A 21,187-nucleotide genomic window follows, 5' to 3' on the forward strand; every position below is an offset into this window, starting at 1 on the left:
TATTAAGTTTGACTTTTACTATATTCAGGATGCACTTTATTTTCTTACCAAGAACTGGTTTGGTTTTATAATAGAGGTAATTAGGAAAGCTGATTTATTTAGTGAGATTTCTGTATGATAAATCTTGCAAGAATCACTGTATCTTCGATATGAATAATGACAATGATAAAGGGAAAAAAAAACATTTTGCACAGTTTATTTTGCTTTGGTTATCTGGTCTTCACATGCTGTGGTAAATTTTTTTCATTTACAAACCTTGAAATTTGATATTCTATCATATACTTGCATATGTCCTATATGTATATATGTAATATATGAATGTATATATATGTAATAAAGTATAATTTTTGTGAGTACTTATGGTCAAAGCAAGTGGAAACCTGGGCAATTTCAGATAAAAATAAACAAAAAACTCACTTGTTTTGGAATTATATAAAGAATAGCTTTAATTTGTGATTCATATTGTATTTATTTAATTTTTGTTTTATACTGGAGCATAGTTGTTTAACAATGTTGTGTTAGTTTCAGGTGTACAGTAACGTGATTCAATTATACATATACATGTATCTATTCTTTTTCAAATTCTTCTCCCATTTAGATTATTACAGAATTTAAAATTACTCTTCTGTTATTGAAATTGTGGAATAGTGGTTACGAGCAAAAGGTGGAGTATTATTTCGAGAACAAACACAACGGGCAAAAGCTCCAGGATTCCATTTCTTTCACCTTCATGCCTCTGTCTCTCTGTTCTAGGTGCCTGAGAAGGAATGCAGTACCAGCGGGGCAGTAGAAGTGCTGGCACACCACGGCTCCCCCCTGCAAGTGGGATTTTGAATTCTTTCTCATCTGTGTTTCTTTTATGGCATGACTACGTTTCATGGAAGCATCAGAAGGAAGTAGCTTCTCTCATCCAAAAGCTGAGGTGGGAAAATGACATGTCTATTTTCGTTGTTAATTTGCAACATAGGAGGTCACAAAACGAAATGACGCCATTCTATTAGAATGGTCAAAATGATGCCAACCTAGTGTGAGAAGGGTGCTGACGGCTTACCTTGAAAGAGATTTCATATTGCTCTCCTCCCCAGATTTCCAAACCTGGGTCATAGCCCCCCAACTCCCAAAACCATTTGCGATCCACAGCAAAGAGACCTCCAGCCATAACGGGAGACCTGTGAAAGGAATAAAATAATCTTTAAAGGGCTATGAACATCAGGGACCATGGCATTTTGCTTGGGGGAAGAAAAAAAGAAGCAAACTTTAAGTCTCAGTGTTCACTGCAGGAGGCTTTTCAGTGAGCGGACATGAGTTCACACTAGGTCTCTGATCGCGCCTGGAACCCCCTTGAGCTTCGAACTTCACAGCTCAGGCTCTAAAGCCACTAGTGCCCCGTGGAGCCACGCAATGGCTCCATGTTTGTCATCAGAGAGAAGTACATGATGACTAGTGTCTGATATATTGGGAAAATCCATCAGTTCCATGGCTTTTCCTCAAAGAGACCTTATGCTATCAGACAGGTGAAAATATAGAAAACACGGTTGTAGACCATATCTTTGATTTAATCTCAGTATGTATTCAGTAAACACCTACTATTTTCAGGTCATGTCCATTTTACAGACTACGAGATGGTCAGTTAGAATAAAATAACCAACCATCTATTAATGTGCCAAAGTTGGAATTTAAACTAGGTCTTTTCGCTTTAATTATGTACTTTTTAAAGTCTACCTTCTATGAAATATTCTTTTTGATCAAATTCTAATTTTTAGGCTTTCTGCTGTCTCTAGGATATATTGCAGTCATGTTGCTATGTAATGAGCTAATATATAATCATTGGACCCTGCCTTAATTTTTTTGGAGTTCAAAGGCAGCTTTTGTGTTACTATTATTATTATTACTTTGGCTGCACAGCATGCAGGGAGCTTACTTCTCCGAACCTGTTCCCCCTGCAGTGGAAGGGCAGAGTCTTAACCATTAGACCACCAGGGAAGTCCACTCTTGTGATTTTGAAAGTTCACTACGTGTTGGGCTCTCGGCTGAGAGCCTTGTCCAGTTGCCTTGACTAATCCTCACAGCAGCCCTGGGTGTATCCTCCCTGTGTGCTCTTGGGAGAAACAGGCAGAAAAAGGTCGGGTCCAGCACCCAAGGGTGGCACCAGGATGCGGTGGTGCTGTGGCTGGACCAGGTGCCCTGATTTCAAAGCCTTTGAAATCTTTACTGCAACACCGTTTCTGTTTCAATGTTTAGGAGGTGAAGAGAGACAACTACAGAAGTATGGACATAAAACAATTAGAGAACACCTGATGCAGAACAAGCATATCTGTAAAAACACACTCGCTCAATATAGTTTTTGTGACAGTTTTGAAGATTTTGAAACAAAGGATATTTATACATAAGAGTACAAGGCACTAAATGTTGAAGACACACATTTAAAAGTATATCTAAATATATAAGACACACCAATTTACAGGCCAACTGAAGTTGTACTCTTGGTAACATTTTACGAGGCGCTTGAGGGACATAAACGTGAATTTACTGTATTTCAGTGTGCTACATATTTCAAAGATTTTGCATGTTAAGCTGGCACTTGGCCTTATCACTGCAGTTTTAGATTTTTTTAAAAAGTGTGTATACTCTATGTAGATGGAAAGATTACAAGGCAGGAAGAGGGATTTATTGCTCCTTCTAGGAAAGTGAGCAGGATTCGAAAAATAACACAAAGAATCTCATGCGATTTAAAAATTTTGTTTGAAATAAAAGTCTTAGAACCAGAGGTACCGCACTTTAGCCCTCTCTCCAGCAGCATAATCTTTTTCCATTTTCCATGCACTGGATTTTAGAGGGTAATTACAGCTGTAGCTGGGACAGATTAGGACGGTACCATGTGGTGGGTGCAGTTCCCCAATGAGCACATTACCTCTGTGTCATCTTTGATTCCACAGGGCTTGGGCATAAGCAATCAGAAATAGGCAGCCCTATTTGATCTGAACCACAAATAGAAAGATCTTAAGTCCTACCAATATATTCTCATCTGATTGTGTAAAGCATGAGACCAGAGTGCAACCGAATTTACACTGTGCAGAATGAATCTCCCAACTAGAATTATTGTAGATAGAGAACTAATATAAATATCCGGCAAGAGAAAGTCCTAGATTGATTTTTTTAATTGTAAATAATTTGTTGGGAACACAATATCTTATTTTCCTAATGAGTTTATAAAAAAACTCACCATGGAGTATATTTTTAGTTAATTTGAGGCATAATAAAACAAATCCAGACACACCTCTTTACCTTCATTGGTGTTTTTGCCAAGCTCCAGATAAATTAGTGCTTCCTATTTTGACTAGTGTGAATGGCTGGTAAGAAACAAACCTTTTATTTGTTCATGTATTTACTTATATTTGTCCATTAATCTTTTGACCACCGTAACTGAGGTATAGTTGACATACAATGAATTGCAAATATTTTAAGTGGACAGTCTGATAGATTTTGACTTATGAATATCCCTGTGCAGCCATCATCACATTCCAGAGCAAGGAACACATCTATCACCCCCACGAGGTTTCCTCATTGTATTCTCTCCCTCCTGACCCTCTCCTCATTCCCTTCTGCTTGGACATCGCTGATCTCTGTCACTACAGATTAGTTCGCATTGTCTAGAATTTTCTATAAATGGAATCGTACAGTATGTGTTCTTCTTTGGGAGGGTCTGGCTTCTTTCATTCAGCATCATTATTCTGAGACTCACCCTTGTTGCAGCATGTGTTAACAGTTTCTTCCTTTTTTATTGCTGAGTAGTATTCCATTTGCATGACTATACAACTGTTTCATTATCCATTCACCCACTGATGAACATTTGGGTTGTTTCCAGTTTGGGGTTATTACAAATAAAGCTGCTATGAGTTTTGTGTACTAATCTCTGTGTGGACATATGCTGTCATTTCTCTTGAGGAAATGCCTAGGAGTGGAATGACTAAATCATATGGTAGGTGTGCGCTTAAACTTTTAAGAAACTGCAAAACTCTTTGCCAGAAAGGTTGTAACTTTATATTCCCTCCAGCAGTGTTTGAATTCCAACTGCTACCCATCCTCAAATACTCGATATGGGCAGTCTTTTGAAGTTTAGTCACTATAACAGGGGCATAGTGGTATTTATTGTGGTTTTATTTTGCATTTCCATAACGATTAATGATGTTGAGCATATTTATGTTATTTCTCTCTTTGTTCCTAGTCAGTCGGGCTAGAGGTTTATCAATATTATTGATCTGCTTAAGGAATTAGCTTTTGGTTTTATTGATTTTCTCTATTGTTTTTCAGTTTTATATTTCACTGATTTCTCCTTGGTCTTTATTAGCTTAATTATTCTACTTACTTTGTGTTTCATTTTCTATTCTTTTTCTGGTTACTTAGGGTGGAAGCTGATATTATTGATTTGAGACTTTTTTTTCTAATGTAGCTATTTAGTACTATAAATCTCCCTTAAGTACTGCTTTAGCAGAATCCTGTGAAAAATATGTGGTGTTCTCATCTTCATTATGTTCAAAATACTCCCAGTTTTCCCTTGTGTTTTCTTTTTGTGACCTATGTGTTATATAAAAATGTGTAATTTAATTTCCAACTATTTGGGATTTTTGGGAGATCTTTCTGTTATCGATTTTTATGTAATTCCATTGTGCTCAGAGAATACACTTTGTATGACTTGAATTCTTTTAAATTTATTGGAATTTTTTTAATGGCTCAGAATGTGGGCTATCAGAATGTATTCTGTTGCCATTGAGTAGAGTGGTCCATATATTTATTAGGTCAAGTTGGTTGACAGTGTTGTTCTAGCCTTCTATATTCTTATTGATTTTCTGTCTCCTCATTATATCAATTACTGAGAGGGATATTGAAATCTATGACTATAATTCTGGATTTGTTTATTTCTTTTTGCTGTTCTATCAGTTTTTTGCTTCATGCGTTTTGTAGCTCTGTTAATAAATGCATAAATGTTTACGAATTTTATGTGCTCTTGATGAATTGACCTCATTCTCATTACAAAATGACTTATCATCTCTGGTAATAGTCTTTGCTCAGACATTGATTTTGCTTGGATATTAATAGAGCTGTTTCAGTTTTCTTTAGATTTGTACTATCTAAACACTACTATTTATACCTTTTATATCTTTTTACTTTACTTTTTAAACTATTTGTGTCTATATTTAAAGTGGTTTTCTTGTGGGCTGCTTATAGTTGCATCTTGCTGTTAAAAATCTCTGCCTTTTCATTGGGTTGTTGAGATCACTGTTCTTTTTTTAAAAAATAGATCTACTGGAGTATAATTGCTTCACAATACTGTGTTAGTTTCTGTTGCGCAACAAAGTGAATCAGCCATATGTATACATATGTCCCCATATCCCCTCCCTCTTGAGCCTGCCTCCCTATCCCACCCCTCTATGTGGTCACAAAGCACCGAGCTGCTCTCCCTGTGCTATGCGGCTGCTTCCCACTAGCTATCTATTTTACATTTGGTAATGTATATATGTCCATGCTACTCTCACTTTGCCCCAGCTTCCCCCTCCCACCCCGTGTTGTTGAGATCACTTCTTTTTAATACTGTTATTCATGTAATTATGTTCAAATCTATAATCTGCTTTCTATTTGTCCCATCTATTGTTTCCTTTTCCTATCTTTTTGATTAATTGAATATTTTTCATGATTTCATTTAGTAGCGTTTTTTGACTTAATGAAAACTCCTTTCCCTTTTTAGTGGTTGCTGTAGTGGTTTCTATCATACATCTTTATTTTTTATCAGTTTACCTTCCAGTGATATTTTATAAGAACCTTTTGATAAAATCCTTTTGTTTCTATTTCCCTGTGTCTGTACCTTGTGGGCCATACATTTTACTTTTACATATGTTATGAATCTCAGATCATATCATAATTATTTTTGTTTAAGCATCAATTATCTTTTTAAAAGATTTAAATAATAAAATTACATATATATATATGAAATTATATTGTTATGAACACCATTTCTGTTTTCTTCATTCGTTTGTGTAGATTCAGATTTCTATCCTGCCTGAAGTACTTTCTTCAACATTTCTTGTAGTGGGAGTGTGTTGGTGATGAAGTCTTTCATTCTTTTCATGTCTACATTTTAAGAAAGATACTCTTGTTGGCTATAGAATACCAAGTTAACAGCTTTTTTCTTTTAATCCTCTAAAGATATTACTCACTGTCTTCTCACTGGTATTGTTTCTCATGAGAAGTGTGTTACCTTTATCTCTGTTTTTCTGTATACAATGAGTCTTTTTTCCCTCTGGCTGCTTTTAAGTTCTCTATGTCATTGAATTTGAGCTATTTTATTATGATGTGACACATGATGTATAGCTTTCTTGGTACAGTTTCTTATGCTTAATAAGACTTGAGTGTCTTGGATTTGTAGGCATAGTTTTCATGAAATTTGGACAATTTTGGACCATTATTTCTTCTAATATTCTTTCTGTTCTTACCTTTCTTTTATATCCTCCAGAGTGTCCATTTATAAACTTTCTTCATTTTTAAAAATTCTCTTTTTTGTTTCATTTTGGATAGTTTCTGTTGTTATATTTTCAAGTTCACTGATCTTTTTTTTTTTTTTTTTTTTGTAAAGTCTGGTCTGTTGATAATCCCATCAACATAAAAGCATTTTTAATCTACCACATTTTTTTTCCACCTTTAGGATTTTAATTTTGGTCTTTTTATATCTCACATGTCTCTACTTAACTTTTTGAATTTATAGAATACTGTTATAATTACCATCTAATTGTCCTTGTCTGTTAATTCTTAGTCCACAACTTCAATTCATTCAATTACCCATTCATTATGGGCCATGTATTGGTGCTTCTTTGCCTGCCTAATATATTTCTCATTGAGATATAGAACTTTTGGGGAGCTGGATATTCTGAGCATTTTTGACCTTTGTTCTAGGATGCAATTACATTACTTGGAGGTAGTTTGACCCTTTTGGGTTTTGCTCTTAAGATTTATTAGGCAGTCTGGAGCAATGCATAATCTGAAAATTATTCACACCCTTAAGGCAAGACCCTTCTGTGTGCTCTACTCAACCTCCTGCCCATCATCAGGTCGTTCAGTCTAGCTGGTGGGAACAGACACTCTTCCCAGCCTTGGGTGTGTTCTGGGCACTGTTACTTCTAATTCTTTCTAGTGGTGCCTTTCCTAGTCTTGGGTAGTTTCTTTGCACACACACTCTCATCAGTCCTCTGCTGAGTACTCAGGGGGTACCCACTGCAGATCTTGGGGCTCCCTCCCATGTGGCTCTCTTCTGTGGTGTTCTGCCCTTGAAATTCTAGCTGCCCTATTCTCCCCAGACTCAGCTCCACATCACCTCAGGCTGGTCCCACCTGGGCTCCCCTTCCTTACACCACAACCTGGAGACTCTCTCAAGTCAGTAAGCTGGTGCAATTCTAGCCCTCACCTTAGTGTTTCCCATCTCTCAGGGATCAATGTCCTTCATTGTCAAGTGTCTTGAAAACCACTGTTTCATGTATTTTATTTGTTTTTTCAGGTGGGAGGGTAAATCTGGCCCATATTACTCCATCTTGTTCAGATGTGGAAGTCTGCAGATCCACCCATTAATCTTTATTTTAGAACATTTTAAAATGTTTAATTATTTTGAATAGATAATATATTCATATATTTATAAAAAATCTTGCTCCTACTTCTATCCCCTGCCACTATTTTTCTCATCACAACCATTTTTTCTTAGGCATCCTTCCAGAGATAGTTCATGTTCATATAAGCAAATACAAATATATCTTATTTTTCTTCCTTTTCTATGAAAATGATTGTATGCTACATATAGTGTCCTTTACCTAGTTCTTTTTAAAACTCCTTAAAGTATTTTAATGATCATGCCATACTGAAAAGAGCTTCCTTGTTCTGTTTTTTTAACATTTGCTCATTATCCCATTATGCATATAGATGTATATTCATTTTGGTGAACATTTAGATTATTTTCAATATTTTAATTTCTACAGTAAATAATGTACATACATCATTTCCACGTGTGTGAGTAAATCTTTAGGAGGAATTCCTAGAATTTAATATCCTGGTTTTTTATAAAGAGCAAAACTATAAAAATTGATTTACCTTTCCACTTCTGGAAGTTAAAAGTTCATCATAAAGTGTGTCCTAACCTGACACTTTAGTTCAAGTTTCATACCAGTCCAAACACAGTGATTTAGGGTCTGATAAAATAAGAGGAGCATCAGATAAAAGTAGCAATCCTACCAAGAAATTACAGATCTACCATGAAATATTAGTATCCTTCAGTCTACAGGTCAAAATCGCCAAGGACATGTCATTATCATGACAATATTTGGAGAGGAATGGTTGAAAAGTTCCACAAGGTAATGAATTTTTCAAAAAGGAAAAAAAGAAGAGTAAAGGATGGATTTGAGGCTAAGGAGGAAGGTACACAAAGGCCCTGTGTTGGGAAGGAGAATAGTAACAAGACAAGGAAGAAGGCCAGTGCTGCCGAGGCCAGAGCATTGGGGGGAGGGTGATGTTTGGCAGGTGCCCCTGGGCTGCGCAGGATGGGTGCTAAGAATCCCTGCTGGTCCACGAAATAGGCAATGTCAGTGCAACACCAGTTATCCATAAATTAATCGGTATTTGTCCTTTCCCTTGGATTGCCACCACGCATCTCATTTTAAGCACAGAGAAAACCAGGGCTCTCACCCTCACTCCTTTTTGTGGCTTGGAAAGAAGCAGCTACTCAAAAACTCATAAAAGCTTCTCCTTCTAATTCTCACCTTTCCCAGCCTGAGATCATGCACGATGCCAGGAGAGGGGAGAGAGAGGGCGAGAAGGTAGATTCCCCCCAAGAGCTGTCAGGTCCTGGGGTGATGGAGCCCCCCACCCTGCACTGTGCAGGTGCCCCTGGATAATGGCAAGGCCTCCCGTGTGGCACACGCAGGGAGGATAACGCCCCCTACCCACCACGACTCTTGACCTTGACAAACTTTATCCCGCTTAGAATTGGCAGAACTGCTGGATTCGAAACCAAGTGGCTTGGGCTATAGGGGTCTGGGTGGCAACCCCTGTGAACCGGCAGCTGTGATCAGGACAAGTCTGATCGATTGGCCTCGTTGGATTCTGGTAACTGCCACGCCTCGTAAGGGTGACTGAACTTCCTGCTACTTTTGTGCAGGGAATTAGAGTTGGATTTAAGTAGTTCTGAAGAAAAGTTAATATTGTGCTATGTCATGCACATCTGGGTTTGTGGATTGAAATCCACACCCCATCACACAAATATGAGTTAACTCTTGTGCAATGTTGCAGTGACATCAAGAGAAGGGTGGCTTTGTTCTTCATAGATTAAAAGATTTTTATGTGTCACATTGTTTTCTCCTCAGAGGAAATGGAGAAGGGCCGTTGATCATTTTCAGCATGTTCTTCTATTCTCTATTTCCATTTTACGTATAATACTAATTGCCTGAAACCCTCCCCACTGGCCCCATTTCCCACAATCTCTAATTTATTTATCTTCACATTCCTTGATTTCTTCCAAAATACTCTTACTGGTTTTGTTCCCCTGGGAATGTTAACACACTGTAGGCAATGTTTTACTGGACTCTGTGTCTGTGTAACTTTTAACATATTAATGAACTTCATGAGTATTGCTCATGTAATGTCACAAATCAGGTTTTGGGTTTTGCTATTAAAAAAACACCTGTCGGGCTTCCCTGGTGGCGCAGTGCTTGAGAGTCCGCCTGCCAATGCAGGGGACACGGGTTCGAGCCCCGGTCTGGGAAGATCCCACATGCTGCGGAGCGGCTAGGCCCGTGAGCCATGGCTGCTGAGCCTGCGCGTCCAGAGCCTGTGCTCCGCAACGGGAGAGGCCACAACAGTGAGAGGCCCGTGTACCGCAAAAAAAAAAAAACACCTGTCACCTTTGGGATGCCTTTTAAAATTAATATAACCACAAAGCAACATATTTCTGTTGAAGATTCTTTATTCTTTGGGCCATCGAAATGTGTCTGTTCTGAATACTTAATGGAAATCAGTTTTCTATTTTACATTAAAGCTATTACTGAACCAGGTAACAAATATGCTTTCCTTTTTACTAGTGGTAGACTAGTTTGCTTTTCTACATTAATTTTTATATTCCAAATTTTACTGACTTTAAGTTCAAGAGGCAATAAAGTAAAAGTGTCCTAGAACCATTCTTATTTGGTACCAGTGAAAAACTCCTCATGTTCTCATTTTCAGGTGTGTACTTGGTTGTCTTTGCTAAACCAGGATATAATTCTTAATGCTGGTAGCCTCACCCTGTGATTCCCACAGCATCCTAAGGAGTTGCTCGTTTTCCTAATATTCTCTATTTCACATGTGGACTCTTCCCGCATATGTGAAAAAATGGTGTTTTAATAAAACATCTTTTTCCAGAATATTTTTGTCTACTTTCTCTCTTCTCCAGAAAGTGTTTATTTCAAAATTTAATACATCTCGTATGTTCTTTAGGGGTCAGAAGCATTAAAAAAAATCCTATTGAAAGATAAATATACATTAAAATGTATTTTTTAAATTGACAGTTAAAACCTAGGTCCAAAAACCCAAAGGAAAACTTCCATTTGGCCTCTTAGAGATCTGGTTCTCAATTTCCTTTCATTTTAGTGGCGTCTGTGAGAATTCTGGACATGTGGGTTCAAATGTGAATTTGATCAGAAATGAAACGGCACGATTTCCCTCAGGACTCCATCAAGCAAAGTCAATCAACATAGAGATGAACCACATAACTTTCAATTATGTAAGTAGAAAATTTTAGTTGGCCTGTGACCCAGAACAATTACAGCTAAAATATAATTATCTTCAACTAGGATTCAATTGTTGAGGAAGAGGATACAGCAGAACTATCTTTTCTAACAAGTTTGTTCTTTTAAGTATTCGATCATTACTTACATTAGAATTTGGGAAAGAGTGGCTAAATCACTCCTGATAAATTCATTTGTATCATTTATCTTTAAAAGGTATTTTGGGGTATAATTATCTTACTGTTTATTGTGTAATAGGGATTATATGGCTGAGGGAGGAATGTGACCGTCTGTTATGCAAGGAGGTGGTGATTCCAGGGGCAAAGAACGAAGTGGGTCCTGAGCTGGAAGAAAGAAGCCTCTTTGGGGGCCAGGATGTTGCAATGGAGGGAAAGTTTGATTCCAATCACAGGAAGCTACGAGCATCTACCTGGGGACTATGGTTATATAAAGGGAGAGATGGCCCTGCTAACATGTAAGCTGAAAGGATTGTATAAGGAACGAGGTATAGCACTTAGTGCCTGTATCCTGAACCAGCCAAGCTGAGTCACCTGAGGCTCTTCCCCTCTGCCGTCCGCTGTCTGGGGAGGCCCTACGGACACCAGACTGGCCTCTGTGTCTCACCATCACTGCCCATCTTCCTTCTTCCACAGGCTGCACAGACTGCAGGGCTTGACACTTAAAAAAAATAGCAGCAGCATAAATTTGTTCTCTACATCTATGACTCTATTTCTGTTTTGTAAATAAGTTCATTTGGACCCTTTTTTTCAGATTCCACATATAAGTGATATCATATGATATTTGTCTTTGTCTGATTTACTTCATTCAGTATGACACTCTCTACGTCCATCCATGTTGCTGCAAATGGCATTCGTTCTTTCTTTTTTTACGGCTGAGTAATATTCCATTGTCTATATACCACATCTTCTTTATCCATTCCTCTGTTGATGGACACTTAGGTTGCTTCCATGTCCTCGCTATTGTAAATAGAGCTGCAGTGAACATTGGGGTGCATGTGCCTTTTCGAATTATGGTTTTCTCCAGATATATGCCCAGTAGTGGGATTGCTGGGTCATATGGTAGCTCTGTTTTGAGGTGTTTTTTTTTGTTTTGTTTTGTTTTTTTTTGCGGTACACAGGCCTCTCACTGTTGTGGCCTCTCCCGTTGCGGAGCACAGGCTCCGGATGCTCAGGCTCAGCGGCCATGGCTCACGGGCCCAGCTGCTCCGCAGCATGTGGGATCTTGCTGGACCAGGGCATGAACCTGTGTCCCCCTGCTTCGGCAGGCGGACTCTCAACCACTGTGTCACCAGGGAAGCCCTATTTTTAGTTTTTTAAGGAATCTCCATACTGTTCTCCATAGTGGCTGCACCAATTTACATTCCCCCCAACAGTGCAGGAGGGTTCCCTTTTCTCCACACCCCCTCTAGCATCTGTTTATAGACTTTTTGATGATGGCCATTCTGAGTGGTGTGAGGTGATACCTCACTGTAGTTTTCATTTGCATTTCTCTAATAATTAGTGATGCTGAGCAGTTTTTCATCTTTTTTCATCATACAGATGCTTCTTGGCCATCTGTATGTCTTGTTTGGAGAAATGTCTATTTAGATATTCTGCCCATTTTTTGATTGGGTTGTTTGTTTGTTTGATGTAGAGCTGCGTGAGCCATTTCTATATTTTGGAGATTAATCCCTTGTTGGTTGCTTCATTTGCAAATATTTTCTCCCATTCTGAAGGTTGTGTTTTATTGTTTGTTTATGGTTTCCTTTGCTGTGCAAAAGCTTTTAAGTTTAATTAGGTCCCATTTGGTTATTTTTGTTTTTATTTTCATTACTCTAGGAGGTGGATTGAAAAAGATCTCGCTGTGATTTATGTCAAAGAGTGTTCTGCCTATGTTTTCCTCTAAGAGTTTCATAGTAGCAAGGGGGAAAGGGGGGAGGGATAAATTGGGAGATTGGGATTGACATCTACACACTACTGTATATAAAATAGATAACTAATAAGGACCTACTGTATAGCACAGGGAACTCTACTCAATACTCTGTAATGACCTATGTGGGAAAAGAATCTTTAAAAAGTGGATATATGTGTACGCATAACAGATTCACTTTGCTGTACAGCAGGAACTAACACAGCATTGTAAATCAACTAGACCCCAATAAAAATTAATTTAAAAACATAGCGGCAGCAGCAGCAAAACCAGCAGCAGAGATTTTCTGCTTTTCTTTCTGAGAGACGACTGTTCTTGGACCGTATCCTAGGAGCGAGGGTTTCTTTGACTCGCCAAGTAGAAGGTGGACCCGAAAAGTCATGCAGTGGACAACCTGTGAATCTCAGATGTGTTAGCGTCTGGTCAAGCCTGGTCCACTGGGACTGGCACTCTCTCCTGCTGCTTCAAGAAGCCTGGGCAAGCCTGTTGCAGGTACTTGGTTTAGCTGACACCGGGCACCGACTAAAAGATTTGCACGTGAGACTGTCCTAGGCCATCAGGATCCAAATGAGCCGCCAGAGGGCTGCTACCACATGAAGGGCACCAGGCACAGGGTGCTAAATGTCCTGCTCTGCTAGAGATGGAGGGGTTTCCCAGGATGCTGGCCTGGATGCTGACCTTGGGATGAGTTGTTCATCCTGTGAGGTGAGATCAGGAGAAGAGCCATTCGGTACAGCTGAGTCTAAATTTCTGAGCCTCAGAATTGTGAGCCAGTGAAAGGTTTGCTTTTGGAAAGCCCCAAAATTCTGGGATGGTTTGTTAGGCCTCCATTGACTGCTGATAATGGGTCTCATTTCAAATTCCAAGCATTTGAAGAGGATGTGTTAGCAATTCCATTTATGCTGCTGATAAATGACAATAATCCTTGAGAGGGACAGGATTTTAGTTAGTTTTTTAATTTCTAAGGTCTAACCTAAACTTATTTTTTAAAGTTATCTCTGCTAACACCTTAGGGTCTATTGCAATGCATAACTGGATTTGAGAGCTGCTCACAATGAAATTAAAAGCCTTTAAAAAATTTTTTTAAAAGCTTTCTATTTTTCTAGATTTGCAAATGCGAATGTTAATATTTAGAAAAGGGTTCGTAGAACAGGAGTAAGGGCCAAACCGTTATGCAAAAGCAGGTGGCAAAATTATGATTCCAGCTCTTGGAATAAATTGAGGAGGAAAATGAAGTTATAAATCATAGTACAAATTTTGTACTGTTTTGTGCCATGATTTAGAACTTCGTTTTTATCACAAACAAACACATATTATACTATGTAATACTTTACGGTTTTATAAAATTGAGTACGCCTTTTGCTGCTTGTGTCACGTTTAGAACAGTAGACTCTCCTGTGAAAGGATGTAAAGAGTTGGTGGGGGGAGAAGTCTTGCGTTTGTCAGTGCAGATTCCATAGGGCATTGAACCAGACTATGGTCAAGGAAACAGTATGGTGGTCGGGCTTGGATGTTCCAGTTAGATTGGTGGCTCTGAAGTCGCTCGCCATACTGGTGCCTCCGTAGCTTCAGTGGTTGGCTCTGGTGTCACATGAGATGAAACTGAAGACTCTGGACGTCTGAAGGCTATACCAATAGCCATCTCACCGGATAGTGGAGGAGAATGGATAGAACATGCTAAGTGTTCTCTCAGGCTTACTTTCCTTTGACGTGGCCACGATGCTGTGTCCCTTATCTACTCTTCTGTGATCCAGAATGGCGTGTGTGTGTGTGTGTGTGGCTATACACATGCAATTGGAAGAGGTACCGGGAATACCCCCAGAGTGACTGGTTCCAGAACACTTCCCCCCTCCTGGAGGGAGAGGATGGATGCACTCAGGCGTGTGGACAGAGCTGCCATTTCCTGGCAATTCTGCCTTTTAAACAGGTGCCGCTAAACAAACACTGGGGCCACGCACCCCACCCTCAACATGCAGACTCCACCTGGTCTCCCCTGTGGCCTCTCCATCTGAAGTGGAAAGGTGAGCCTGCTGCCTTGAGTTCCCTCCTGTTCATGCCCTGTTTTGAGCAACATGAGGAACTGGAGCCTTGGCTCAAAACAGAATTTGGGATTTTTCCCTATATTCCAAAATTAGGCCCCCAGTATAATTATCCTGCGGCTCTTACTGGATTCGTTCGTTTCTAATTTCTAATCGGCCACAGGTTTTAGCCACGGCTCCTGTTACGTGTCGGGACAGTGACCGTGGCAGTCGAGTCAATTATCAATCCTCTCCTTGTACGATCTGATCAATGCCAACTGTCCCCACCGGAAGGGAAAGAAGAGGCCACGCGAACACGGACAATCGGGTTAGAGCCTCTGCGTCCATCTGCCTGACCAGGGCTTCAGTCTCTGCCCACTGGATTTTGCCGGTCTTCTGGGGGTCCCTCAGGATGTCAGCTGTGTGCTTACGAGCAGCTCGGCTTGTGCTTTGCTCCTCCAGCCCATCAAGTCACTTTGCCATTGTGCCCATGGCAGCCCCCCTGGGAGGAAGCCGCCCCCGGGCAGTGGTCCTGATCCGCCGGTTCCCCAGACGAGCCAGCCCGGGATGCTGTCCTGTTCACGTGGCTGACCCTGCACTGAAGCCCCAGGGCTCACACTCAGAGTTTCACAAAGACTTTCTCTGACTCAACGCTTTCTGCTTCCACGGGGGCCACCAACAAGTCTTCAGGCCAGACGGGGACAGATGCCCACCCATCACCTCGAGGTTTTCTTTATCACCTTTTCCTCCTCTCTCTGTTTCCTATGCTCTTCTGCGATGGTCTGAATGCGTAAGTCCCCCACGATTCATAAGCTGAAGTCTAACCGCCATGGTGATGGTGTCAGGAGGTGGGGCCTGTGTGAGGTGATGAGGTCACGAGGGTGAGACACTCAGGAATGGGGTGAGTGCCCTTATAATGTGGCCTGAGAAAGCTCCCTCGCCCTTTGAACTGGGTGAGGACAGTGAGAAGTTGGCCGTCTGCAACCCGGAACACGGTCCTCGCTAGAACCCGACCATGCTGGCACCATGGTCTTGGACTTCCAGCCTCCAGAACTGTGAGAAATACATTCCTGTTGTTTACAAGCCACCCCCTGTCTGTGGGATTTTGTTACAGCAGCCTGAATGGACTAAGACACCTTCCCTCCTTCTTTAGCTTAAAAATAATCTGCCAACCCCACTCCTGCTGCATCGCCAGCCCACTAGTACAACCAGTCTCTGAATCCCAGTTTGGGCTTGGAAGAGGCACTTTGCTTCTATTACATAAAACAGTCCGGACTTTGTAAGACTATTGTATGGAGACTCCAAAGCCCTCCTGTTTCCCACCTTGTTCATCTTCCAGCATGACCTTCAGCCCTTCCTAAAATCCCTATTTTGACATGGATGCACCTCAGATCCTTACACAATGTGGATGAGGGCACGTCCCTTAAGTTCCTTGTCTCCGCTCTGTTCTGGTCTATTGGGGTCCATACTCCCTTACACTCTACCATCCACCCCTGGAATGATCCCCCCTCATTGTCACCACCCTCCCTTGCCAGGCTCTTATCCCTCCTGTCAACACCGACATTGCAAGGAAACAGTTAATGTGAAATGGCAGAGCAAATCACTTCTTTCATCAGTTAACGGAGACTGTTCAGAGCTAAAAATCCCAACTGCAGAGTAGGGAGCCTTTCTTCTTGGATACAAATAGAACTTTTCATTCAAGGGATAAATGCTAGTTATTAAAATCCAAGCGTGGATGAAACTGCATTAAAGCTTGTTTTATGCTTCATTTATTTAATAAACATTTGACAGTTTCTTCTTACAGAAACATTACGCCTTCATGTTAGTAAGGAATGCAAAATATGCTTTTTCCGTTCAGCACTGATTGCAACTCAAAGGCAATTTTGGTCTCATTTCCTAGCATTTTATATCAAGTTAGAATGGACTGTAAGTGGCATGGATTTTTAATACCTCTTATCAAATCTTTACTGTTTAATAAATTTACACTGTACATCTACCCCCTGCTTAATGATCTTAATTCCTTAAAAACAGAACAGAGCAAAAGAAAACTAGGACTGAGGAAAAGCAGTAATAAGCAAAAAGGCTGTAACTATAATTTATTAAAAATCTGCATAAAAGCATCACCTTCTTTTCCCCTCTGGGCCAGTTCATCCACAAAGAAATTTCATCTAACTACACATGGCAGGAGAGAAGAACACCCTTGCTGCTCTGCATCTGTGTCCACCTCTGTTTCTCATTCTAGGGCAGTTTTCAAACATATTCACAAAGCCTTAGCCCTTCTTCCCATTGAGAAGTGGTTCTACATCCTTGTCCTTGAACCTGGATGGGGTTATGACAGCTCTGATCCACGGAGTCTGGCAGATCGACGACCTGTGGCTTCCGAGGTGGCTCATGGGACACCCCAGAGCTTCCACCTTGCTTTGCTGGAATACTTGATCTTGGAGCTCTGAGCTGCCCTGTGAGAACTCAGCCTCCAGGCTAGGAGGGAGCACAGGCCATGTAGGGAAACCACTTGGAGGGCCCTTGATGCCTTTTGTCCTTTGGTCTCGACAAATACTCTCTTTCCTAACTTGTCAGGTGTTTTTAAAGAATAGATCTTTTAAAAACTTGATGCTCATTTCCCAAACTAATAAAGCATTTTTCAAAATAACAAAAGGGAAATGAATCCTTAGCACAAAATCTATACCACATTACCTATTGCTACGTAACAAGCTACCTCAAAACTTAGCAATGTAAAGCATGAAATATTTGGGATGTACTTACCCAAAAAAAAATTTATTGCTTATCTTAAATTTGAATTTAACCAAACATTTTATCTCACAATCCTAGGACACAGGGAGATTCTTTCTGACTGTGTTTCTACGTCAGTACCAGGAAAGGAATTTGATTGGCTTTGCTTGGACCTAGCATCTACCTTTTCATAGAATGAGATGGGATACAGCCCACCTCTGTGGCCAGTGCAGCAGGGTTTAGAACCAGAAGAAGGGGGTTTGGGAAAACTTTCTGGGTGGCCACCATCGCCTACACACTCACTAGTGTTTTGCTCTTACCTTGATTGATCACCAGAAGAATAAAGACACTTAGAACTGTAGGCTCAGAACTATTGGGCTTATTGGCTAAATCCTTCTTAGTTCTAGAGTATGAAGATGATTATCTGTATTGGCTTTTGTAGCACCAATTTTATAGGCTGTTGCCTTAGTTCACATTGCTATAATAAAGTATTATAAACCGGTGGCTTACAAACAACAGAAAATTCTCTCTCTGGAGGTGGGGAAGTCTGAGATCAGGGCACCAGCATGGTCAGGTTCTAGTGAGACCCCTCTTGCTGGTTGCAGGCTACCTACCTCCTATATACTCACATGGCAGAAAGATGGCTGGAGAGCTCTCTGGGGACATTTTAATAAGGGCACTAATCCCATTCATGAGGGCTCCACCCTCATGACCTAATCACCTCCCCCTTCCAATACCACCTCGTAATGCCATCACATTGGGGGTTACAATTTCAATATATGAGTTTTGGGGGTACACAAACATGCAGTCCCTAACAGATGTTGATTTGCCAGGGACTTTTTTTTCATCAGTAACCTAACAGATGACCAAGGAGTAAGGTGAATAGTCTACTTCTTTGCAGTAAAATGCAACAAACAATTACTGAAAACCAAGGTTCAAGGTACTAAATATGGGATACAAAAGTGAAGAGTCGCCTTTCTGTTCCTGTGGTGCCCAGGGTGAGTGGGGAAGAGAGACATGGCATCAAAACAGCGTGGTGTGAGAAAAGACCAAGGTGTATATAGCACTTTGTGGTATCACTAGAGGGTTATGTACCTTTACCTGGGTGTGACATTGGGGTGAGCAGGAAGAGGGAAGGAGCACGTGTCAGGCAGAGGAGATAGAGCAGACAAAGCCCATAGACAGAAAGAGCATGATGTGTCCCCAGTGGAGTTTGGAGAGTATGGTGTATGGCGTGTGTAGGTACAAGTGTTGGAAGCTTGGTTAAAGCTGGACAATCAAGTGCAAGGCAGAGTGTTGTGGAGGATGAGGCTAGAGACCTTGGCAGGGGTCAGGGTACTCAGGGTCTTGTGAACTGTTTCATGGAGCATGAGTTTGATTTGGAGCTTTCAGTGTTCACTCTTTGCTGGGCCATGGAGAGGGATGAAAGCTATGGAGACTGATGAAAGCTATGATCTTTCTCTAAATAAATGCAAAGTCACCCAAAATTTTGCATCAAGATTCAAGAGAATTAGAGGTGTTCCTGGAAGGCCCATCCAGGAAGGTTTATGAATCCCAGCTTAACATTCTTAGTCTTTGGTGAGACTGGGTACCACCAAAGAATTATAACCAGGGGAATAATGCATTCAGATTTTTGGATAGATGACTCTGGCAGTGTAGAGGGTGGATTTGAGGGTGATAACTCTGAAGTAGAGAACCCAGTTGGGAGGGTGGGGTGACAGCTGTCCAGGTGAGAGGTGATGCCGTGATTGTGCCAATGCTGTGAAAACGGTGACGGATGGCTGAAAATTTAAGAGGTAAAGTTGGCAAGGCTTAGAGCCCAAAGGATGTGGGGACCAGGGCTGGGATAGGTAAGCAACCTGTTATCAAACAAAAGAGGAAGTGCAGCTTTAGCAGGAGCAGAAAAGATCAAGCTAACATTACCATTTGGGGTCAAAAAGTAAGATCTGACTGCAGAAAAGTGGCGCGTTAGCAACCCTGGAAAAAAGAGTTTAAGTGTTTCTTGCAGTTACTCTTTGGAAGGATCTCCTGAGGCTTAAAATGTGCTACTCATTTTTGAAGCGTGGCTTATTGGTTGGATATTTCTGCATTTTTCTTTCTTTAAGGTGTCACTACACTGCAATCAATCCTTGCATCGTAAGAGAGAAGATATTTATATTGAGCTTCATCCGCTTATTTAAAAATCATCCTTAAAACGGATAATGCTTAAAATAATTGCGATGAACAGAAGGCAATTAGAATAAACTCCTACTAATTTGTATTAATCGAGGGGAAGGTCAGTTGAAATTCATTAAAAATCTGAAGTCTAGGGTGTTGTTTTCATTCATACTCTTATCCTAAAAATAATCTGAAGGACAAAATTTGTTTTTCCCACTATCACATAATTGCTTCCTATTTCTGTTTTGCAAATTAGCATGGAGGATACAGACCATCCAAACTCAACTTAACTTCCTATGACGACTACTGACAAAAATCAGTGTCTTTTGACAGAAACGAATCACAGAATATCTCTTCATTTTCTCGTTTAAAAAATTCTGAACTTAATAAGCCACTCTTCACTGGCCATTGATAATTAATGGTACCCCTTGCTTTGGTGGACAGTTTTGAGCATCACTTCCAAGTTTTTTTAATTTTTATTTTTATTGGGGTATAGTTGATTTACAATGTTGTGTTAGTTTCTGCTGTACAGAAAAGTGAATCATTTATACATATACATATATCCACACATTTTTAAGATTCTTTTCCCATATGGTCCATTACAGAGTATTGAGTAGAGTTCCCTGTGTTATACAGAGGTCATTATTAGTTATCTATTTTATATATAGTAGTGTGTATATGTCAATCCCAGTCTTCCACATCACTTCCAAGTTTTACACGAACAGTGTGATAGACACACAGAGACACACACAAAATGAGACACCAGAGTCAGTGACAGGGGACACTGCTGTTCCTTCTGTTGGGCTGGAGCCTATGTGTGTGACGGTTGGAACGTATGTACAGAAACTCTTTGACATTTCCCTCATGATAGAACATGGAAAAAGAATGAAGAAAAGTGAATTGGTGTAAGGATGGCTGGAGTGCCTCTGTGTGGGGTTTATTTCCTGCTTAGGAAGCCTGAGACACAGGATGACAAGTTCCAGGAGGTGTGGGAACCATTCCTGCCCCAGGGTTGGGGGGTGGTCCACCACTCACAGGGGTGTTTCTTGAACCAGATAAGTACGTGTTCAACTTGCAGAGAGGCCTGTTTGAATGTTCAGGAACTGGGGAGGAGGGTGGAAATCAGGGAAAAGCCATCCTCTGCAGAAGGAGGAAGGGCTGAAAGCTAGGGGTCAGAGGGCTGCGTGGAGGAGACCTTAGGAAGGCCTGGCTGTGGTCACAGCCTGATCACAGGAGGGATGAGAATGTACTGGAGAAACTCAGCCTAGAGAGGCAAAGGCACCCCTACCCTCTCTGTGTTTTAGTATCTGTAGTTGTAGCCTCCTAACTCTGATTCAACACGTGAAACCCTCTGGGCCTGAACAAAAAGTGTTTGGAAATTTTTTGTAGGAATATTCAAATGAATGCCAATATGGAAATGGACCCCCCAATTGTCATTGTATCTTTTCCCATTTGGTTTTAATGGGCCCAGAGAATACTATACATATTTCCATGGAATTTATTTATTCCATTATTCTTCCTGAGTGTTTTCTTGTTTTCATCTTGGTCACATTTCCTGAT

General features: G+C 40.6%; 1 protein-coding gene across 1 annotated transcript in view; it reads right to left on the reverse strand.

The window, feature by feature from the left end:
- The window catches only part of GALNTL6 (polypeptide N-acetylgalactosaminyltransferase like 6), a gene marked incomplete at both ends in the record, with an annotated part of 1,095,032 nt that overhangs the window by 105,700 nt on the left and 968,145 nt on the right, over positions 1–21,187 (reverse strand). The window contains one exon of the mRNA XM_082625207.1: positions 1,052–1,169. Coding sequence (XP_082481333.1) covers positions 1,052–1,169 — 118 coding nt within the window. The remainder of the gene's footprint in view (positions 1–1,051; positions 1,170–21,187) is intronic.

The sequence above is a fragment of the Mesoplodon mirus genome (genome assembly GCF_964341445.2).
Source record: "Mesoplodon mirus genome assembly, chromosome: 1".
NCBI classification, from domain to species: domain Eukaryota; kingdom Metazoa; phylum Chordata; class Mammalia; order Artiodactyla; family Ziphiidae; genus Mesoplodon; species Mesoplodon mirus.